We start from the raw sequence: 23220 nt of genomic DNA, 5'->3' as shown, positions 1-23220 counted from the left end.
TGATTTTGTTTTTGTTCAGCATGTAGCAGTACTGGGTTAGCGGAGGATGGTGCGGGCCTCTGACCCTGAGAAGGCTTTGACCCAGACAAGGCTTCATGCTTCTCACTGACGTGTGCAGTCAGACATGTGCCAGTTCTCTGGAAATTCCTGTTTTGCAGTTTTTCTGCGAAGGTGAATATAGGTGCAGAAAAGCTTTTAACTAATTGTATGGTCAGACATAGAATTTAACTAATTCTTTAACTAATACTTTTGAACTGTGATGTCGGAGAAGATGCCTGAGAATCCCCTGGACAGCAAGGAGATCAAACCAGTCCATCCTAAAGGAAATCAGTCCTGAATATTCATTGGAAGGACTGAGGTGAAGCTGAATCTCCAATAGTTTGGCCACCTGACGTGAAGAGCTGACTCGTTGGAAAATACACTGATGCTGGGAAAGATTGAAGGCAGGAAGAGAAAGGAATGGCAGACGATGAGATGGATGGCATGATCGACTCAATGGACATGAATTTGAGCAAACTCCGGGAGATGGTGAAAGACGGGGAAGCCTGATGTGCTGCAGTCCATGGGGTCGCAGAGAGCTGGACACAACTGAGCGACTGAACAACAACCACCACCAATTGGTCAAATGCCTTGAGGGAAAAAAATATACAATGCCTGACATTTATACCCTTTGGGGGAGCAGTACATCTCAGTGTGTGATTATCAGATCATTTCTCCAGGATTTCCTGAGAAAATAAGAAGAACAGAAGGTTTAGATTGAAGCAAGTAGAAGAGAGAGTAAAGTGAGTTCTATCTCGCTTAAGTTCTACTCATGCTAAATGACTCATGTGCTAAGGTCCATCTAGTCAAAGCTATGGTTTTCCAGTAGTCATGTATGAATGTGAGAGTTGGACTATAAAGAAAGCTGAGCACCAAAGAATTGATGCTTTTGAACTGTGGTGTTGGAGAAGACTCTTGAGAGTCCCTTGGACTGCAAGGGGATCCAACCAGTCCATCCTAAAGGAAATCAGTCCTGAATGTTCATTGGAAGGACTGATGCTGAAGCTGAAGCTCCAATACTTTGGCCACCTGATGTGAAGAACTGACTCCTTGGAAAAGACCCTGATGCTGGGAAAGATTGAAGATTGAAGGCGGGAAGAGAAGGGGACGACAGGATGAGATGGTTGGGTGACATCACCAACTCAACGGACATGAGTTTGAGCAAGCTCTGAGAGTTGGTGATGGACAGGGAAGCCTGGCGTGCTGCAGTCCATGGGGTCGCAAAGAGTTGGACACGACTGAGCGACTGAACTGATGTGCTGAGGGTAGCAGGGGTGGGGGGGTTGGGGTGGGGGGTGTGGGACGGAGGGGTAAGGGGTGGGGATCAAAGGGTAGGGGGGAGAGGGTGGGGGATGGGGGAGGGGGGTGGAGTTTGCCTTGGGGTGGAATTATTCATTAGGTAGATGGTGCAGAGGCTGGATTTAAGCATACGTATCACTCTGTGCGGACTTTGCAGGTGGTGCTATTGGTAAAGAACCTGCCTGCCAATGCAGGAGACATAAGAGACAAGGGTTTGATCCCTGGGTGGGGAAGATCCTCTGGAGGAGGACATGGCCACCCTCTCCAGTATTCTTGCCTGGAGAATCCCAGGGACAGAGGAGCCTGGTGGGCTGCGGTCCACAGGGTCACCCAGAGTTGAATAGGACACGCATTTCATGCTATGGTGAGGGGTCAGGCTGGGGATTTCTTTCTCTTTTTTAGAGTTCTCATGTTTAAACATCATTTCATCTGTTTATGTGTTGGGCTATGCTGGGTCCCCGTGGCTCTGCTCAGGCTGCCCTCCAGCTGCTGTGCCGGGCCTGCCCCTGCGGTGCTTCTCTTGCTGGGGCTCCAGGGTGCTCGGCTTCAGCAGTGGCAGTGCCCAGGCTTCGTTTCCCCATGGCAGGTAGAAACTTCCTAGACCAGGGATGGAACCCATGTCCCCTGCATTGGCAGGCGGATTCTTCACCGCTGGGCCATCAGGGAAGTCCCAGGCTGGGAACTTGTTGACCATGATCTTTGGAAATATGTTACCTCTTTTTTGTGTCCTGATGTAACTTTTCTTTTATTCTTCCCCTCCCCATTCCCCCCACTTGAAAATACACACTTTTTGAACTGCTTCTTTTTCGCTCCTTTCTCCTCCTCCTCCCTCTGTGTTTTCATGTGTGGGTTGTTGTTGTTGTTTTTTCCTTTCTGTGTAGAACAAATCGTAGAGGATAGCCAACATTTTTTCTGCAATGCTCTACAATTCAGACACTTGGCCAAATCAATTTTGTTTGCTTTTGATCAGGACGAAGGAAGTTCAATTTTCCTAAGCAGAAAGCATTAATAGGGCAAATTGTGAAATAGCCAGAAACAGGCAATAGGTAGTGAGCGATTTTTTCCTTTTTTTTTTTTTAAGTGACTGCAACTACCATGCTAAACTAATTATATCATTTCCTAAATTATTTGGAATGTGTATTTGTATAACTATACATGTATACATATCTAGCTATACTTTCAGGGAAAATGAAGTCAATGGTTAACCGTTTTTTTTTTAAGTCACATAATTCCAAATACAGCAGATCTTTTTCAAATGAATAAGAACCTGAGAAGGGTGGATTTGCGTGCTCCAAGGATCTGATTTTATAGCTCACTTACTTCACTCTTTACCTCCATCTCAGGGCTGGGATCATACCTGATAAGATACTTGGGCAATTGGTTCTGGTTTCAACTTAAGTCTTACAGTCCTACTTATTTATTTAGATTTTTTTAAGTTAAATATTATATTACAATCTTTGCTCATACTGACTTCTAAGACAAGATTTATATTGTCCAAATTTGCTGTCTTTCTTTTCCTATGGTTTTCAAAGTGACAAGGGAGGCTCATCCTGAAATAGGGACTGTTCTGTCCCGCTGGCAAATGCAAAATGCCTTGAATTGTTTAATCACAGGAGCTTAAGGCATGTCAGAGGCTTGACCATTGTTTCCGACTGGGCTAGCCTGTCCGCATTCTCTTAGAGGGTCAAGACACTGAGCTGTCTGATGGATACAACTGCTCTAGAGCGAGCATCCTTAAGCATTTTATAAATGAGGACTTATTTTGGGGTGGGGCTTCCCTGGTAGCTCAGTTGATAAAGAATCCGCCTGCAATGCAGACCCTGGTTGGATTCCTGGGTAGGGAAGATCCCCTGGAGAAAGAATACGCTACCCACTCCAGTATTCTTGTGGCTCAGCTGGTAAAGAATTCACTTCCAATGAGGGAGACCTGGGTTCGATCCCTGTGTTGGGAAGATCCCCTGGAGAAGGGAAAGGCTGCCCACTCCAGTATTCTGGCCTGGAGAATTCCACGGACTGTATAGTCCATGGGGTCGCAAAGAGTCGGACACGACTGAGTGACTTTCACTTTCAGAGTGGGAACCAATGTATTCCTGCTTGTATTGAATTCTGCTGCTGCTAAGTAGCTTCAGTCGTGTCCAACTCTGTGAGACCTCATAGACAGCAGCCCACCAGGCTCCGCCATCCCTGGAATTCTCCAGGCAAGAACACTGGAGTGGGTTGCCATTTCCTTCTCCAATACATGAAAGTGAAAAGTGAAAGTGAAGTCCCTCAGTCCCGTCTGACTCTTCGTGACCCCATGGACTGCAGCCTACCAGGCTCCTCCGTCCATGAGATTTTCCAGGCAACAGTAGCGGAGTAGGGTGCCATTGCCTTCTCCGTGTATTGAATTCAACCTCATACAAAACTTTTTTAATTAAAAAAAAAAAAGTACTTGATATTGGGTTCTTATCTTCTATTTGAAACCATGAGTGAATCAAGAAACAGTTCAATCCAGGGCTTCCTGGTGGCTCGGTGGTTATGAACCCACCTGCCAAAGCAGGTGACACGAGTTCAATCCCTGGTCCTGGAAGATCCCATATGTCTTGCAGCAACTAAGACCGGGCACCACAACTATTGGGCCTGTGCTCTAGAGCCCGGGGGCTGCAGCTTCTGGACGCTCGTGCCTAGAGCTCATGCTCACCGCAGTGGCAGGAAAAGCCTGCAGTGAGAGACACATGCACCATGGCTGCAGGGCAGGCCTCGCCGCAAAGAAGACCCAGCACGGTTGAAAATAAAGATGTATGCTTTTAGAAAAGAGATACTTTAATCCAAATTCTAATTCTTTATGCACAGGAAATATCCCACTTTCAAAGGGGGCTGGGCAGAAATCAGTAGACCCTAAGAGCCCGTGTTCTCGTATTTCTCTCTCTCTCATTTTCTATCTCCATCTCTCTCTCTTGCTCCTCTCTTTTCCTTCCTCTCCTACAAAATATGGAAGAAGGATAAAAAGTTATTTGACTGAAACAGATTGGAACTGAGTCGAGTTGAACAAACAGGAATCTTCCACAATGAAATGTAGATTTGTCTAAGCCGTGATGCCAAATATGTTTTTTCCCTTTCCTTCTCAATGGTAGCAATAACAGAGCAGCATGTTGGCCCAGCAATCAGGAGGGCACCTTGCCCAACTCCTGGTCTTAATGAAATGGAGCCTTAAGAACAACAACAGCAAGCTTCTCAGGGACTGGCAGAGGTTCAGGGTCTCCATCAGAGCAACTTTGGTTAACTCTCCCCAGCCTCCATCTTCCCTAGTCTTATTCCTGCTTCTATTCTTTTTTTTCTCTTTTTTTTTTTTCAGTTGTTGTTTAGTCAGTAAGTTGTGCCCGACTCTTTTGGGACCCCATGGACAGTAACTCACCAGGCTCCTCTGTCCATGGGACTTCCATGGCAAGAATACTGGAGTGGGTTACCATTTCCTCCTCCAGGGGATCTTCCCGACCCAGGGATTGAATCTGTGTCTCCTGCATCTCCTGCATTCCAGGCAGATTCTTTACTGCTGAACCACCAGGGGTTAGGCCACTTTTATTTCTACTTCTGCCATGAATTTATGTCAAAATCTTGATCAAACTATGTATCCTCATCAAAACTGAAATATGCCTTTTAGAAAATTATGTACATTCATATAATTATTACTTTCATACTTTTTTCCTAGAGTGTCTTTCATGACATATGTAGATGATCCAAAGGTTAAAGATACATTTCTGCCTTCAAGGAATTCATATCTGGAGGGAGAAAATAACCAGTAAGCATAGAATTACAATATAGTGCTGTGGGCGCTGTGGGAGACCGTCAGCAGATCCCTGTGCCTGCACATCCGTAAGATGGCTAGCTCATGTCTGGGCGTCATGGCAGGCTTCTAAGATAAAGTGAGGTCTATGCCGAAATGTTGTCACCCTGCTTATTTAACTTCTATGCAGAGTACATCATGAGGAATGCTGGGCTGGAAGAAACACAAGCTGGAATCAAGATTGCTGGGAGACATATCAATAACCTCAGGTATGCAAATGACACCACCCTTATGGCAGAAAGTGAAGAGGAACTCAAAAGCCTCTTGATGAAAGTGAAAGAGGAGAGTGAAAATGTTGGCTTAAAGCTTAACATTCAGAAAACGAAGATCATGGCATCCGGTCCCATCACTTCATGGGAAATAGATGGGGAAACAGTGGAAACAGTGTCAGACTTTATTTTGGGGGGCTCCAAAATCACTGCAGATGGTGACTGCAGCCATGAAATTAAAAGATGCTTAGTCCTTGGAAGGAAAGTTATGACCAACCTAGATAGCATATTCAAAAGCAGAGACATTACTTTGCCAACAAAGGTCCGTCTAGTCAAGGCTATGGTTTTACCAGTGGTCAGGTATGGATGTGAGAGTTGGACTATAAAAAAAGCTGAGCACCGAAGAATTGATGCTTTTGAACTGTGGTGTTGAAGAAGACTCTTGAGAGTCCCTTGGACTGCAAGGAGATCCAACAAGTCCATCCTAAAGGAGATCAGTCCTGGGTGTTCATTGAAAGGACTGATTCTAAAGCTGAAACTCCAGTACTTTGGCCACCTCATGCAAAGAGTTGACTCATTGGAAAAGACCCTGATTCTGGGAGGGATTGGGGGCAGGAGGAGAAGGGGACAACGGAGGATGAGACGGCTGGATGGCATCTTCGACTCGATGGACATGAGTTTGAGTAAACTCCGGGAGTTGGTGATGGACAGGGAGGCCTGGCGTGCTGCGATTCATGGGGTCGCAAAGAGTTGGACACGACTGAGCGACTGAACTGAACTGAACTGAATGCTCAAATGTTAAGGACAAACAGTAGTGACCTGGAAGAGAATACCTGAGAGGGAAAAGGCTATTTCCAGGAGATGCACGCAAAGAGATGTGAGAGAAATCACAGGATAGGGAAATGAACATAACTCTACAGTGGCTGAAACATTAGTGGGAAGTAGAGGAAGGGTAAGCTCAAGGAGCTTTCCATGCTCAGATGGAAAATGTTAAAGGCATGAAGGGCAGAGTAAAAAGAGTGGGGAATAAAGAGACCTCTGGCAGGTGGAGACTGCAGCCTACTTCTATTCCTATTCGTACTCCTCTTCCTTCTCTTTCCTATGTTTTCCTGTCTCCCCACATGGCTCCATCAGTGTTTTCTGGGTGAAATTTTCCTGATATGTCTCAATGAGGTGATTATTTTCAACTTGAGAGGACGTCAGATCCAACACATAACAAGAAAGAAGAGATAGTGCTCCCAGGTCGAATCTACCTGGATGAGGAGGTTTCCAGAGCGTTCCGTACTCACAGGGGTGGGTAAGGTGCACAGACCTGCAGTCTTACCATATCTCAGCGTGGTCTCTGTGTCCCGCCACATCTCCCTGCAGTCTCCACCGGGAGATGACTCAAGAGGTTTTTTTTTTTTTTAAAGCATTTTTTTATATGGAGCATTTAAAAAGTCTTTATTGAATTTGTTACAACATTGCTTCTGTTTTTGTTTTTTAATGTTTTGGTGTTTTGGTCGTGAGGCGTGTGCAGTCTCACCTCTCTGACCGGGTGTTGAACCTTCGCCCCCTGTGGAGGAAGTCAAAGTCTTAACCACTGGACTGCCATGAAGTCCTGCACCAACAGTCTTGTTTTCAGCAAAATGAGGTTTTGCCTTCTCACAAGATGCAATGGCTTATACACCTGGTTCATATGCAGAAGTCTACTGGCCTGGCCTGCATAGTCCATTGCAGCCGTGTGGTGGGTTTGCTTGTGTCCAATGGGCCTGGATACGAGAAGACTCTGTAGTCTGGGTGATGGTGGTGAAACAGAGCAGATATTTCTCTTGTTCCTGACAGTAGTTAAAATGTCAAGAGTCACATGGGTTTGAAGCTTCTGGTAGTTTAATTTGGGGACAAATGTCCTTGATAGTTAAAGGCAGTGCCAATCGTTTTCTTTTTTAAAAATTTTAAATTTATTTATTTTTAATTGGAGGATAATTGCTTTACAATAATGTGTTGATTTCTGCTATATATCAACATGAATCAGCCGCAGGTAGCCAGTGGTTTTCAGTGTTTCTAAAGGGCTAGATCCCTCAGCTGTGGTTCCTAAACCCCAAAACACCAAAGTCTAGTATGGTTCCATGTGGGCAGATGATGGAATAAAAATCAATACATTCATTGTAGATTGAACTAAAAGCCTTTGATTTGAAATTCAAAGGCACTCATTAAAAGCATCATTCTGCTTATCCTTATTTGCCTAGTGAGAATTACTTCATGCATTACACATGGACAGTTATTTAGTTTTCTTTAAAATCAATTGTGAAAAAGAATATCCTGGGATATAGTTTGAGCAACCTTCTTTGGAAATGTATCTTGTATTGGCCTTTTGTAGTTTTTTTTTTTTTTTCTTTCTAACTGGGGGATCTCATGGTTTAACATTTTATTTCCCCCCTTAAAACTAGCTTATTATTGCTGATGAATTGGCCTTCCAAATTGTTAAGTCAACCTTACCCTCTCTTCCTTCCAGCCATCAGTCAAAATGGATTAAATTTTCCCAGTGAAAATTTCCAGTTACAGTTCTGTATATCCAGTCTTTTCAACTTGTCATCACCTAAAATATTACTTTAAAATTGGCTAATAAAGATACATTATATCTCTATTAAATGAAGATAAGATAGCGTGATGCCTAATATTTTTATAGTCCTTTACATGAAATGACTTTAGGGAACTTTCCAAAATATTCTTTTCATCCCAAATATATCTGCTGTGAGTCTAGAAATGACCTGAGCCATCCTTAATAAAAGGGATTATGCCCAGCTTTTTTGGGCTTCCCTAATGGCTCAGATGGTAAAGAATCCACCTGCGATGCAGGAGACCTGGGTTTGATCCCTGGATCAGAAAGATCCCCTGGAGAAGGGAATGGGTATCCAATCCAATATTCTCACCTGGACAATTCCATGGAAGAGGAACCTGGCGGGCTATAGTCCACGGGGTCACAAAGAGTCGGACACGACTGAGTGACTAACACTTACATTTTTCTGGGTTTCTCTATTGGATATAAATCCCTAGTCTGAGAAATCTGTACCCCAACCCCTCCCCTCCCCTCCACAAGTTTCACAAAAGAAGCCTTCTTACACTGTGTTAATTGCTCCTACTTTTTGACCTTGTCCTGTATTCTGGAGCAGAGAGTGGGTGAGGAGGAGTGGGAGGATTAACTTGATAAGATCTTAAATTTGGGGCATAATCCAGAGGGAGAGTCTTCTCATAGATGCTGCTATTTGGGAAAGCCGTTCTCAGTGTTGACTAAGAGCTGCATGGAAGTGGGGAGTTGCAGGAGGAAAAACACACAAGGCCTGTTCGAGAATACTGTTGGGAGTAGAGAAAGAGAAGTAGGGCATGGGCAGTAAGAACTCATTGATTTCCAGAAGCAAAGGCTGTGGAGTCAGCATGTGGTGGTGGTAGTGGTGGTGTAGTCTCTAAGCCGTGTCCAGCTCTTGTGACCCCGTGGACTGCAGCCCTCCAGGCTCCTCTGTCCATGGGGTTTCCCAGGCAGGAATCCTGGAGTGGGGTGCCATTTCCTTCTCCAGAGGAATCTCCTGACTCAGGGGTCAAACCCAGGGATTGAACTGAGTCTCCTGGAGTGAGGTGCCACCAGCATAGTTGAATACATTGTTTTTGTTTAGTCACTAAATCATGCCGACTTCTCTGTGATTAGCCTGCCAGTTTCCTTTGTCCATGAAATTTCCTAGGCAGGAATACCGGAGTGGTTGCCATTTCCTTCTCCAAGGGATCTTCCAGACATAGGGATCAAACCTGAGCCTCCTTCTTGGCAGACGGATTCTTTATCATTGAGCCACCTGGGAAGCCCTGTTGAATACATAGAATTTGTTTTATTTGAGCTACTGTGTAGCTGAATAGTTAGGATACCAATATTGGAGCCAGTCTTCCTGAGTTCAAATTCCAGTTGTCCTTGAAGACAGCTGTGTGATCTTCTGCAAATTGCTTAACTTCTTTGAGCTTCCCTTTCCTCATCTGTGAAGGAGGGTTAAACTTCTCTTCCCAGGAGGGCTTTGTGAGAGCTAAAGGTTCGTATGAATGTTTGTTGGATGATACTGAGCATTCAGTAAATGGTAGTTACCCACGGTTGAATGGAGCTTGTAGCTTCACCTCCAGGGAGAAATTAGTCTCAATTCAAGTGCCAACCTCCCAGCTGTAGAAACTGCCATAAATAGCCTGATCTGAACTCGTGCATCTGAAAGTTCTTATGGATACTTATTTCCTCAGTTAACTTTAATTTGACCATTTTATGTTAGATAGTGTGGTTTGTAAGAATTAATGATTTGGGTTATGTTTGTTACGTGTCTGTCCATCCATCCAGTAAATATTGGTAGATTCTCCTGTTCCCAGCTGTGGACTATGCCCCATGAGGAAATAAAGATTAGAAAAGACAGACAGACCGGGAAGAAATCAAGACATAAGAGTGAATATGTGATAAGTACCAATGAGTGGGTTGTCAGAGAATATTTAGGAAACTCAGTTAAATTTCAGATAAACTGAGTAATTTTTTATATGAGTAGGTTCCCAGTGTCACATCTGACTTTGCGCGATCTGACGTGTCCTCCTGCCCTCTTTTCCCACTTTTCTTTCTAAAGCCATGTGGGCACGTGTGGGTCCAGGAACGTCCGATGGACTTACCAACTGGAGCCTTCTGGGAGATGATGAGTAAGTCAAATTCACCTTAAGGACATTCTCCAAATTCTAACCAAAACTCTGCATGTGACAGATGTTTTTCCTGTCTACAAAATCTGCCTGAGATCGCTCCCCTTACACTCACATGATTGTTAACTAGTGGCACTTTCAACTGAAATGAAACATCTTCCTTAAAAAAAAAGGAGTAAATTTAAAGTCTGTAAGCTCTGTGTAGAAATCCATGTAGAAACACATGGAGAGGAATGGGGGGTTGTAAATGCCTTTAGATCCACCCCTCATATGCTTACAAACATATGCATATATGTTTATGTATATACACACCTACATGAAAATGTCTGTATATGTATGTGATATATTTATACACACATACATATTTAAGTATATACATACATGCACGTGCATGCATACACATACATGTGTATACAAATATATGTGTATATGTGTGTCATATATTACGCACATACACATATATGTGTATACACATACACAGAATATATGCTATGTATGGTGTATGTTAGGTACACCTAACAGGTATGTACATATATTTAGGTACATACACATTCATTTATGTGTTTACATATATACACTACAAACACACACATATACATTTATATTTGTGTCATGTGTTTACATATATAGTACAAATATGTATGTGTGTATGGCACATACATGCATGTACATACATGTATTGTTATATGTGTGTGTGTATGTGTGTGAAGGGTGTGTGTGCATGTGTGTAAAACAGTGTTAGTCCCTTGGGGAACCAACGCCTGTTTGTCCCCTCCTCAGTGGTGCCTGGAGATTAACCGCAACATCCCTTGCTGCCTTGAAAGTTTTGTACCTGAGTGTGTGCTCTTTTGGGACCTAACTGAATCCTCCCAGACTGGGTGGTTTCCTGTCTGGGCTGCTCGCAAAACAAGGGACCTGCTGGAGCTGAAAATAGCCCTTGGCCTGATGGCTTGGGCATTGACTGAACCTGGAAAAGTTCTGGAGTTGAGGGGAGGAGAACACAACCATCAACAACATGCTGACGGAGTGACTCATGACGTCACCATTCCTAGGGGATGGGAGTGAGGATCTCTGATCAGCATCTCCCCTTATTTTACAAGATTCTGTGATTTAATTTCTTGTTTTTCTTGTGGTTCTTCTACCTCCCACACCCAACTCTGTCATCACTCACTGCTGGCAACTTTAGTGCCGTGACACTGCTATGAAGTGTATTGGAATTGACAGTTTCAGGAAATACAAAAACTGGTGTTCAGTTGATGATCAGTGCGTGTGTGTTGGATGGACTGCAGGCTACCAAGTTTGCCATATTGCTACTCTGTGTTGGTCAAAGTTGGGTGTCGTGAGTGAGGGAAAAAAAATAGCATGTCTTCAAATGAAGTGGGAAGAGTTTCACTTAATCCATGCCCCAAAGAGAATGAGTTTTTGATAACCCATGGGAAGTTCATTGGATTTATCCTGCCACTTCTCTAAGTAATTTGCAAAATGAAAGGTCTGCATATGTGGCCTTTATACGTTGTAAAAATTCTCATGACATTCCCATGTCCCAGTACTCTCTTCAAAATGTTTCATCCTAAGAAATAGCAAGGTTCAGCAAAGCTTTGCTGTGATAGGGATTAGAACTGCCTTATGCTTGTGTTGTGGGTCTTAGTTAATTGTCACTTGTAAAGCAGTTTGCAGTCTGGACAACAGATTCCATTAGTATATACTTTTTCCCTTCAACAAAATTTTCCACTGACTAATGACTAACCTTTTCATTTCAGTAGAAAGAGTGGGAACTGGTGAAATGAGAAGCCAAAACTCAGTAGCCTGAAATTTTGCTGCTCTGGTCTTGAGCTGTTTCCATTTCCTTTTTAGAAACATCAAGCTGCATAATTTTTTTGTGTGTCTGCTGAAAAACTCTGCTTTGTCATTTCTGCTTTCACCACTTCTGGGTTATTTTTTCTTAGCTGTGATTGAAATTTTTTCATACTGATCTACACTGGAGGTGACCAAATAGTTACAAGACAGAGAGGGGAGAACAAAATCTTTTTTACTTTATTTATTTTTATTTCTTTGGCTGTGCTGGGTCCTAGTTGTGGTACGCGGGATCTTGAGTTGCTGCCTGTGGCATCTAGTTCCCTGACTGGGGATCGAACCCGGGTCTCCTGCATTGGGAACGTGGAGTCCTAGCCACTGGACTACCAGAGAAGTCCTATAGCAGCTTATTTTCAAATAGTATAATAAGGACAGATAGCAATTGGGGACTTTTGAGATAAAGAGGGAATGATCATTGAATATCAACAACTCTTTGTCTACACACACTTATGATAATTTATCAGTAATATCCAGATGTCAGTGGACCCAAAGGTAAGCTAAGTTTCTAATCTCTTCAGATCAGATCAGATCAGTCTCTCAGTCATGTCCAACTCTTTGCGACCCCATGAATTGCAGCACGCCAGGCCTTCCTGTTCATCACCAACTTCCGGAGTTCACTGAGGCTCACCTCCATCGAGTCAGTGATGCCATCCAGCCATCTCATCCTCTGTCGTCCCCTTCTCCTCTTGCCCCCAATCCCTCCCAGCATCAGAGTCTTTTCCAATGAGTCAACTCTTTGCATGAGGTGGCCAAAGTACTGGAGTTTCAGCTTTAGCATCATTCCTTCCAAAGAAATCCCAGGGCTGATCTCCTTCAGAATGGACTGGTTGGATCTCCTTGCAGTCCAAGGGACTCTCAAGAGTCTTCTCCAACACCACAGTTCAAAAGCATCAATTCCTCGGCGCTCAGCCTTCTTCACAGTCCAACTCTCACATCCATACATGACCACAGGAAAAACCATAGCCTTGACTAGATGGACCTTTGTTGGCAAAGCAATGTCTCTGCTTTTGAATATGCTATCTAGGTTGGTCATAGTTTTCCTTCCAAGGAGTAAGCGTCTTTTAATTTCATGGCTGCCATCACCATCTGCAGTTTACAACTTCACAAAAAGATGGTGTATGTGTATAGGTATAGCTGATCCACTCTGCCCCACAATAGAAACTAACACTACATTGTAAAGCAACTATACCTCAATGAAGTTTTTTTTAAAAAAGATGATAAAAGATGTTGGTGAGGATGTGAAGAAAATGGAAGACTCCTATATTGCTGGTGGGAACATAAAATGATGCAGCCACTTTGGAATATAATTCAGTGGTTTCTTAAAGTTATCATAAGTTAATTTCAGTTGCTCAGTCATGTCTGGCTTTTTGCTTCCCCATGGACTGCAGCACTCCAGGCTTTCCTGTTCTTTACCAGCTCCCAGAGCTTGCTCAAACTCATGTCCATTGAGTCTGTGATGCCATCCAACCATCTCGTCCTCTGTCGTCCCCTTCTCTTCCTGCCTTCAGTTTTTCCCAGCATCAGGGTCTTTTCCAATACTTTGGCCACCTGATGCATACTGACTCATTGGAAACGTTACCATAGGACACAGCTTTTACTTTCCAGTATTTATTTAAGAGAAGTGAAAGCAAGTCTTCAAAACAGCATTACTGTTTTATAATTTGTTTATGCCTAAAGATGTCCATCAATTGATGAATAAAGTGTTGAATATCCCATATAGTGAAGTACTATTTGTCATTAAAAAGGAGCAAAATACTGATATGGTTGTATGTGGGTGAACCTTAAAAATATTATGCTAAGTGAAAGAAGTCATCCATAAAAGATAAAGTTAGTATTATACATATTATCTTATTCTTTTCATATGAAATGTCAAAAAAGGCCAATGTACAAAGACAGAGGGCTTCCCTGATGCTTCAGTGGTGAAGAATCTGCCTGCAATGCAGGAGACCAAGGTTCATTCCCTGGGCTGGGAAGATCCCCTGGAGAAGGAAATGGCAACCGCTCCAGTAACCTTGCCTGGGAAGTCCCATGGACAGAGGAGCCTGGCAGGCTAGTCCATGGGGTCCCCAAAGAATCAGACACGACTTAGCGACTACAGAAAAACAATAAAGACAGACAACGGATTATTGGTTGCCAGGTCCTTTGCATAATTATTACTGTTGTAACCCTAGGTGTACACCGCTGCTGGAGCTCACCAGCCTGCAGGATTCGATTGCGTGCATGCTCATCACTTCCGGTGTGTATGACTCTCTGTGACCCCCTGGACTGCAGCCCGCCAGGCTCCTCTGTCCATGGGATTCTCCAGGCAAGAATAACGGAATGGGTTGCCATGCCCTCATCCAGGGGATCTTCCTGACTCAGGTTGAACCCACATCTCTTCAAGTCTCCTGCATTGCAGGGTGGATTCTCTATGACTAGAGCCACCTGGATTTGATTATTTGGTCGGTAACATGCTGAGAATTTCTGGGTTTCCATGTTTTTGACAACTTTGGTGAGGCAACCGTTAGTTACCTGGTTTACTTTGCATACCTAGAGTGTAATGAGACTTGCAAAGTCAAAAGAAGAAAATGCCACTTCAATGTACAGTTCTGTGAATAATCAGATCTTATTGTGATCTGAATCGTTTTTAGTCTTTCTCCGACAGACATTCTTTGGGTGATGTGGTGGTCTGTGCACAGCTCAGCCTGCTAGGAGCGGGAACTGGCAGGTTTCTCTGGGGCTGTCAGGCAGTGCCTTCATGAGCAGCTCCTGGTATTTGGCCAGGGGAGAGTCCGATTTTTTTCCCATTGGAATATGTTTGTAAAAAATTGAGCTTATTAGAACAAATTTGCTTAAACAATGCAAGACATGTTACCTAGGAATTTGTTAAAAAAGGAGTCGCTTTCCCTCTTCGTTTTTCCTATGTAAACCTGCCCTGTGCTTTCAGTAGCAACTTCCTGGTCAGTGTGTGTTTCATGTCACGCCTGGTAAGATTGCTGAGGAGTGACATAGTGTGACCCAAGCAGCTATGTTTGCTTTCCTGATGTGCTTTCATCATCACAGCGTCTGGTGGGTGTTTACTGCTGTCAGCGTGGGACCTCTGGATGAATGGTCTGAGTGTCTCGGCTTCAGGAGGTGGGGGACCCTGGGAGCACCAGAGAACCCCGTCCCCAGTCCTGGCTCCTCGCAGAAATGGTACAGCCTGACCGTTGTACCGTGCCGAGTGCTCCTGGCTCTCTGTCCAGCACAAGCGCCCCCGAAAGAGTCAGTGGAGCTTCCAGGAGCTCAGGGAAGGCTTTGAAATAGAAGGCAATTGTATGGAGACGTTTGAGTTCCCCAAACTTCACAGTTCAGCCTTGTCACTTCATCTGCCCTTTCTTCTCACAGATGAAACTCCTGAAACCCAAGAATGATCTGTGAGTTATGCCAATTCACACAGCAAATGCCAGCTACACACAGTGAGATAACTTCAGCTTCCTCGCCTAATTCAGTCCTTTTATCCCCCCTGAAAACACTGCCTCCTGTTCTTAAAAGTCATTACAAGGATTATTTTGTTTAATTTTGGAGATTTTGAGTATCCTTATGTCTTGATGACATTATTCTTTAAGCGTAAATTTCCAACTGATGTTGTTTTTAACCAATATCTAGTTTTGTGTCCCTCAGTCTCACGGACAGAATGTGTGTTTTTTTCAGTAACAGGAAACCAGGGGGTCAGAGGTTTGTCCATAAATGCTAATGGAAGAATTCAATTAAGGACTGCTTTTCTACACAGCAGGTCTTTAACCTGTGCTGTGAAGATCAGCCATCTTCTGGAAGGTTAACAATTCACTGTGTTTCCAGGCTCGCAGCAGCTTTCACTGTCAGTCTCCTAAGACACGTTTCTAGAGTTCTCTCAACTAATGGTTTCTCAAGTTGGAATCCTGTGTTAGCTAAGAGCATTTTCATATTTTGACTGATATACACCATTCTTGTGGTTTGGAAAGAGTTTTTTAATTCTTCAGTTGAAGTAGAGGTTGTCAAGGATATTGTGTACTTCCAAATCAACAAGCCTGAATACAAAATAGGCAGATGCTGATGTAGATACTTAGAACACTGTTCAGATAGAAAGTCTCCTTAGGTTTTGATCATACCTTACTTATTAACAATGTTAGACTGTTTATGCAGGATTTCTCCTCACTGAAAGTTATAGGGGCTTCCCTGGGGGTCCAGTGGATGGAAATCTGCCTGCCAACGCAGGGGACAGGGGTTCGATTCCTGGTCTGGGAAGATCCCACAGGCCACAGAGCATGTAAGCCAGTGCACTGCGACTCCTGAAGCTCGAGAGCCCGAGAGCCTGGGCTCTGCATGAGAGGAACCCCACAGGGAGACGCCCATGCCGCGGTGGCAAGCTGCTCCCTCTCACCTCAGCTAGAGAATGCCCGCACACAGCGACGGAGACCCAGGTGCAGTTCAGTCGCCCAGTCGTGTCCGACTCTTTGCGACCCCATGGACCGCAGCACCCCAGGCCTCCCTGTCCATCACCAACTCCCAGAGCTTGCTCAAACTCATGTCCATCGAGTTGGTGATGCCATCCAACCATCTCATCCTCTGTCGACCCCTTCTCCTCCCACCTTCAATCGTTCCCAGCATCAGGGTCTTTTCCAATGAGTCAGTTCTTCTCATCAGGTGGCTAAAGCACTGGAGTTTCAGCTTCTTGATCTCCTTGCAGTTCAAGGGACTCTCAAGAGTCTTCTCCAAAGACCCAGTGCAACCAAAATAAATAAACAAAAAGACTGCCTTCCAATGCAGGGCATGTAGGTTTGATCCCTGCTCCAGGAACTAAGATATCCCACATGCCTCATGGCCAAAAACCAGAAACAGTATTGTAACAAATTCAATAAAGACTTTAAAAATGGTCTAGATCCCCCCCAAAAAAATCTTAAAAAGTCATAAAGATGCTCATTTATTGATAAACAGAATGAAGACTTAGTTTACTCTCATTAAGTGTTGGTCACTCAGTCCTGTCTGACTCTGCAACCCCATGGACTGTAGCCCACCAGGCTCCTCTGTCCATGGGATTCTCCAGGCAAGAATACTGGAGCAGGTTGCCATTTCCTCCTCCAGGGGATCTTCCTGACCTAGCGATCAAACCCAGGTCTCCTGCATTGCAGGCAGATTCTTTACTGTCTGAGCCACCAGGGAAACCTTTTTTTCATTTGCAAAGAGCAGTTGAAGAAGCAAATCATTCCTCATCTGGGAAATGAGCTTCAAGAGAGCAAACCTGGGAAGAAAGAAAAGGGATAAGGCAGAAAGTTGAGAAAAATTCCAGGGGATCGTGTTGATTTGACAGTTGATCCAAAGAGCAGGGAAAGACTCAAAACCATCTTTATCAGAGACTCTGCTTTCTGTGAGACTGTGCTTGGACATGTGCTATACCCAGTGATTTTCAAGAGCCAGTTAACAGTCTGAAACTATGCTAGGTTGCTTGGGAGTTACAAAAATGGATGAGACCAAGTGCCTGTCCTGAAGAAATTCATGGTTCATAGCCTGGAGCAGGTTGGGGGAGCTTGAGGGTACACACCTGCTGTGGGCTGAATTTGAGAGTCCCCTCCAAATTCATACGTGGAAGCCTAACCTCCAGTACCTCAGAAAAGGACTGTGTTTGGCAATAGGGTCTTTTTTTAATTCTCAGAAGACAGATCTTACTCTGTTTTTTGTTTTTAAATTATTTATTTATTTGGCCGTTGTGGGTCTTAGTTGAGACATGTAGGATGTTTTATGATAGTTGAGGCACATGGGATCTTTTAGTCGTGGCAGGCAAACTCTTAGAGTGCGTGTGGCATGTGGGATCTTGTTCCCAACCAGGAATGAAACCCGGGTCCTCTGCATTGGGAATGGGAAGTCTTGGCCATTGGACCACCTGGGAAGTTCCTGTGATAGGATGTTTAAAGAAGTAATTAAGTTAAAATGAAGTCATGACAATGAACCCTAGGATGACTACCATCCGTATAATGGCGTTTGGACACAGACATAGAGAAGAACGTGTGAGCACACAGTGAGAAGGCGGTGGTCTGCAAGCCGAGGAAGGAGGCCTCTGAGGAAACCAACCTTGCCAGCACCTGACCTCAGACTTCTAACCTACAGAATTGTGAGAAAGTAAATTTCTGTTGTTTAAGTCACCTGGTCTGTGGTGGCAGCTCTGGCGAATGAGACAGCGCCCCAAACCCAGAGAGGGCAAGGCCAATGTGGGGGCCTTAGTAGAGGCCTAGGTCACACGCTGAGTGCAGAATGAGACAGCGCCCCGAACCCAGAGAGGGCAAGGCCAATGTGGGGACCTTAGTAGAGGCCCAGGTCACATGCTGAGTGCAGAATGAGACAGCGCCCCAAACCCAGAGAGGGCAAGGCCAATGTGGGGGCCTTAGTAGAGGCCTAGGTCACATGCTGAGTGCAGAATGAGACAGCGCCCTGAACCCAGAGAGGGCAAGGCCAATGTGGGGACCTTAGTAGAGGCCCAGGTCACATGCTGAGTGCAGAATGAGACAGCGCCCCAAACCCAGAGAGGGCAAGGCCAATGTGGGGGCCTTAGTAGAGGCCTAGGTCACATGCTGAGTGCAGAATGAGACAGCGCCCCGAACCCAGAGAGGGCAAGGCCAATGTGGGGACCTTAGTAGAGGCCCAGGTCACATGCTGAGTGCAGAATGAGACAGCGCCCCAAACCCAGAGAGGGCAAGGCCAATGTGGGGACCTTAGTAGAGGCCTAAGTCACATGCTGAGCACAGAATGAGACAGCACCCCAAACCCAGAGAGGGCAAGGCCAATGTGGAGGCCTTAGTAGAGGCCTAGGTCACATGCTGAGTGCAGAATGAGACAGCGCCCCAAACCCAGAGAGGGCAAGGCCAATGTGGGGACCTTAGTAGAGGCCCAGGTCACATGCTGAGTGCAGAATGAGACAGCGCCCCAAACCCAGAGAGGGCAAGGCCAATGTGGGGACCTTAGTAGAGGCCTAAGTCACATGCTGAGTACAGAGAAGGGATGGGGCGTGTCCTTGCCTGAAAATCAGGAAGGGCCTCATAGAACTGGAAAGATAAGGAGGACTTGAAATGAGAGCACTTGCAGAGTGGGCTTTCTAAGCAAAAGAAGCAGAATAAAGACACTTTATACAATTCTGTAGGATGTTGGGAGCAATGAAAGACAATCCATGTTAGCTGAGTGTGTTTATCAAAGGGGAAAACCAAAAAAAGGGAAGAGGGAGATTATACTGAAAAGGTAGGTTAGGTTGTGTTTGACTTTGGGCTCTAGGCTAAAGAACAGAGAACACAGGCAATGGATGGCCACACATTTATTTTCAGTTAATTGCTTCATTGAACAAATATTTTTTTAAATGTTTACTTTGTGCCAAGTGCTATCTTAAATAAGCTTGGGATATTTTAATACACAAAACAGATATTTCACCTTGTGAAACAGAGACAGACAATAGATCATAAACATAATGAGTGGTGTATTTATGACATCAGTTTAATGCATTACTTCAATCAAAATTATCTTAAGCATAATGGACTTTATAGTGTGTTGGAAGAAATAAACTATAGTAAAATGTGTAGCAGAGGTCATGGAGCATCAGGAATGCCGAGGGTGGAGGGGGCGGGTTGTAATTTGAGTAGAAGAGTCAGAGCACGCCTCATTGGAAGATGGCATTTGAACACATTTTTTTTTTTTAACTTTTTACTTCGTATTGGGGTATAGCTTCCCAGGTGGCTCAGTGGTAAAGGATCCACCTGCCAAGCAGGAGATGCAGGTCCGATTCCTGGGTGGAGAAATCCCACAGACAGGAGCCTGGCAGGCTACAGTCCCTGGGGTCACAAGAGTCAGAAACAACTGAGCAACTAAACCACCTCCACCACCACCACAGCTGATAAACAATACTGGGACAGTTCCAGGTGGACAGCAAAGGGGCTCAGCCGTACACATGCACGTATCCGTTCTCCCCCAAACTCCCTTCCCATCCAGGCTGCCACATAACATTGACCAGAGATCCATGTGCTGTAGGGAGGTCCTTGTTGGTTATGCATTTTAAATATCGCAGTGTGTACCTGTCCATCCCAAGCTCACTAACTAGCTTTTCCCCGCATCCTCCCCCCACCCACAACCATAAGGGCATCTGAACAAACTTTAAAGGAGGAGAGGAAGCTGACTACAAGGCTCTGGGTCCAAGGAGCTTTCCAGGCAGAGGGTACAGTCGATGCAAAGGTGGGATATTCTCTGCTGTCTATGGAGCAGGGTGTGCAAGGGGGGATTCATAACATCCACTGATGAGAATAAGGGGCCGGTGCTATCAGGATGATGGCAGCAGTTACCGCATAAACGCCTCTAGTGCATTAATGTTTACCTCTAAGTGCTTTTAGGTGGATGACCTTAACATGTTGCCCTTAAAACAACCCTATGAAGGAGGGAGGGGCACGTAGGGTTATTGCTGTTTTATAGATGGTGAAATGGAGTCCCAGGACTTTATGCAATTTGCCCAAGGTCAAGATGCAAGGCCTGAAAGTCTCTACACCCAGCATAGAACAACAGGTCTCTGTTGGTCTGCACCTCTGTAGCAGGGGGGACAATGAAGTTCTCAGACAAAGAGTGGGAGGGCTCCCATAAAAAAGAGTCCTGGGGCTTCAGGACTTCAGGAAATGCCACCCCACCCCATACCACTCTCTGCATGAGGTTCATGAAACTCATGACTCTCCCCTTAAAAACCTGATGTTCCAGAGCTGGTGTCCTAGTGAGGACTGTTGATCCTCATACAGAACAACTGCTTTCCCAGTGTTTATAGGTGAGTGGTGGGAGGTATGAGTGTGATTCTCTGATCTTCGAACCTTGGTGTGTTCTTAGTCTTGGAACAGAAAAGTGTTTTCAGATACGAGAGCTGGTGAACCCTGTTCTTATTTGAGTAAGGGACTTGCTCTTATCTTACCATCCTCCCACTGTCCCTAAGGAGCAAAGAGGGAACCTGTGAGGATGTGTAACATTGAAGGCAAACCGGCTGAAGACACCGAGTGCCGCGCCCACAGACACGTGTTCCCCTGGGATAAAGCCTTGTTGTTGTTTAGCCACTCAGCTGTGTCTGACTCTTGTGTGACCCCATGGGCTGTAACCTGCCAGGCTCCTCTGTCCATGGGCTTCTCCAGACAGGAATACTGAAGTGGGTTGCCCTTCTTCAGGGAATCTTTCTGATCTAGGGATCGAACCCGCATCTCCTGTCTCCTGCATTGGCAGGCAGATCTTTACCATTTGTGCCAGCTGAGAAACACTATTGACATTTTACCATAAATTTATTATTGCTTAAAAGGGCTCTTTGCAGGGACTTCCCTGGTGGTCCAGTGGTTAGGACTCTGGGCTTCCACTGCCGAGTATTTGGGTTCAATCTCTGGTCAAGGAACTTTGACCCCACATTCTGTGCCCTGTGGGCCACCCTTCCCCCCAGAAAATGCTCTTCACTTAAGGGAAACAATTGATTTTACTGTTTTTGCTAACTCCTTTAAGCAAAGTTGGCTAGTGATGAAGACAAGGAAAAAACGCATTGTACGTTCATGAGCTGGCTTCCCCAATGGCTCAGCAGTCAAGAACCCGCTTGCCAGTGCAGGAGCCACGGGCGATAAGGGTTTGATCCTTGGGTCGGGAAGACCCCCTGGAGGAGGGCATGGCAACCCACTCCAGTACTCTTGCCTGGAGAATCCCATGGACAGAGGAGCCTGGTGGGGTTTGAGCTGCACCTCAGATAATGGGCTTCTCAGCGAGCTTTCTTCTGGGGGCCCCTCGATAGACCCAAGCAGGGATGGCCTCTGAGAAGTGCAAGGACACAGTCCTCCTTTGTGTTAAAGCAACAGGGTCTTGTTGAGTGTTGCCAGCAGGCTGCCGACTTGGTTGACAACCTCCCCACCTACTCGCTCTGTCCCCACCAGGGCTGCAGTCCACGGGGTCGCAAAGAGTCAGACACGACTGAGCGACTAAATAGCCCATCCCTATAACGCTAACATTTTGGTTTAAGCAGTTGGCAACCCACTCCAGCTTTCTTTCCTGAAGAATCCCATGGACAGAGGAGCCTGGTGGGCTGCGGTCCATGGGGTCGCAAAGAGTCAGACCTGACTGAGTGACTGAGCATGCGTGCATACTCGCTAGCAACTTGGTGAGAAAAGGTCTTTTACTGTCTCTCTTTTGTTGTTTTTTCCATGCCTAGCTTGCCACTGGAACTCAGAGTGTTGCCAAGTGTCTGCAGCGCAGTTTTGTTGTGTGAGATGTGTAAAAGGAGAAACGGAGCAAATTCCTCCAACTTTTTTTTTTTATCTTCACAAAGACAGGTCCAAATCTCTTAGTTCCGCTTTAATCATCTGCCTCATGACAAGTCTGCGGATTCCCCAAATAACTGTGTCAAATCAGATTAAAAGTTTAATTCTGCGTTGGAAGACTGAGCTAGAAGGCCCCCGTGAGCCCAGGACCCTTCTCCCTCTTCCTGAAGACAGCTCCTGTGACCCTCACTCGAGGACCCGTGGTGGGGTTAGGGAAAAGATGGAAAACAGTCGTTGTAAAGGTGTCAACCGCTTGGAACGCTGCAGGCGGCGACACCCTGGAGCTGGTAACTGGTGCTTTGGGCGCTGGTGAGGAATGCCCTGCTTGCCCTGAGCTGAAAGGCTCCCCCGGAGCCTCCCAGTCTGGGCTGTAATTGAGCTGCACCTCAGATAATGGGCTTCTCAGCGAGCTTTCTTCTGGGGGCCCCTCGATAGACCCAAGCAGGGATGGCCTCTGAGAAGTGCAAGGACACAGTCCTCCTTTGTGTTAAAGCAACAGGGTCTTGTTGAGTGTTGCCAGCAGGCTGCCGACTTGGTTGACAACCTCCCCACCTACTCGCTCCCACTCGGCCTCCAGATTCCCAGGGCTCCCTGTGCACCCACCCACCGTCCTCCGTCCTCCTCAGCCTGCTCTCAGGGTGTCTGGGAGGGAGCCCCAAGGAGAGCCAGTGGGGTGCAAATAAGGTGAGACATCAGGGTGCACACGGGCCACAGACGGGACAGGAAGCGGCACGTGGGGACAGGAAGTCCCGTGTGCTCAGCACGGCCCCTCCAGGCTCCCCAAGAGCCCTGAGGGTCTGGGTGCACGCCGCGGGGTCGGGGGCGCTCCAGGAGCCCCCAACTGTGCAGGCCGGGGCTGCCAGACGGAGCAAGAGAAAATGAGGGGCTCCAGGAAGCTCTGAGCTTCAGATGAGCACGACCAACAGTGAATCTTTCAGTGTGAGTGTGTCCCGTGTGATTTGGGGGGACGTGTATGTATATATTTTTCTTAGGATATGTTCCATGTAGCATGTGGGAC

The 23220-nt window shown here is 45.7% G+C and overlaps 1 protein-coding gene across 1 annotated transcript in view; it reads left to right on the top strand.

Annotated features, from left to right (window-relative positions):
- Nucleotides 1-23220, top strand: part of LOC129650563 (uncharacterized) — a 157831-nt gene that overhangs the window by 75087 nt on the left and 59524 nt on the right. Inside the window, exon 6 of the mRNA XM_055579186.1 lies at nt 14082-14146. Within this exon, the coding sequence (XP_055435161.1) occupies nt 14082-14146 (65 nt within the window). The remainder of the gene's footprint in view (nt 1-14081; nt 14147-23220) is intronic.

The sequence above is a fragment of the Bubalus kerabau genome, chromosome 4 (assembly GCF_029407905.1).
Source record: "Bubalus kerabau isolate K-KA32 ecotype Philippines breed swamp buffalo chromosome 4, PCC_UOA_SB_1v2, whole genome shotgun sequence".
NCBI lineage: Eukaryota > Metazoa > Chordata > Mammalia > Artiodactyla > Bovidae > Bubalus > Bubalus kerabau.
This window is presented reverse-complemented; position numbering and strand designations above follow the sequence as displayed.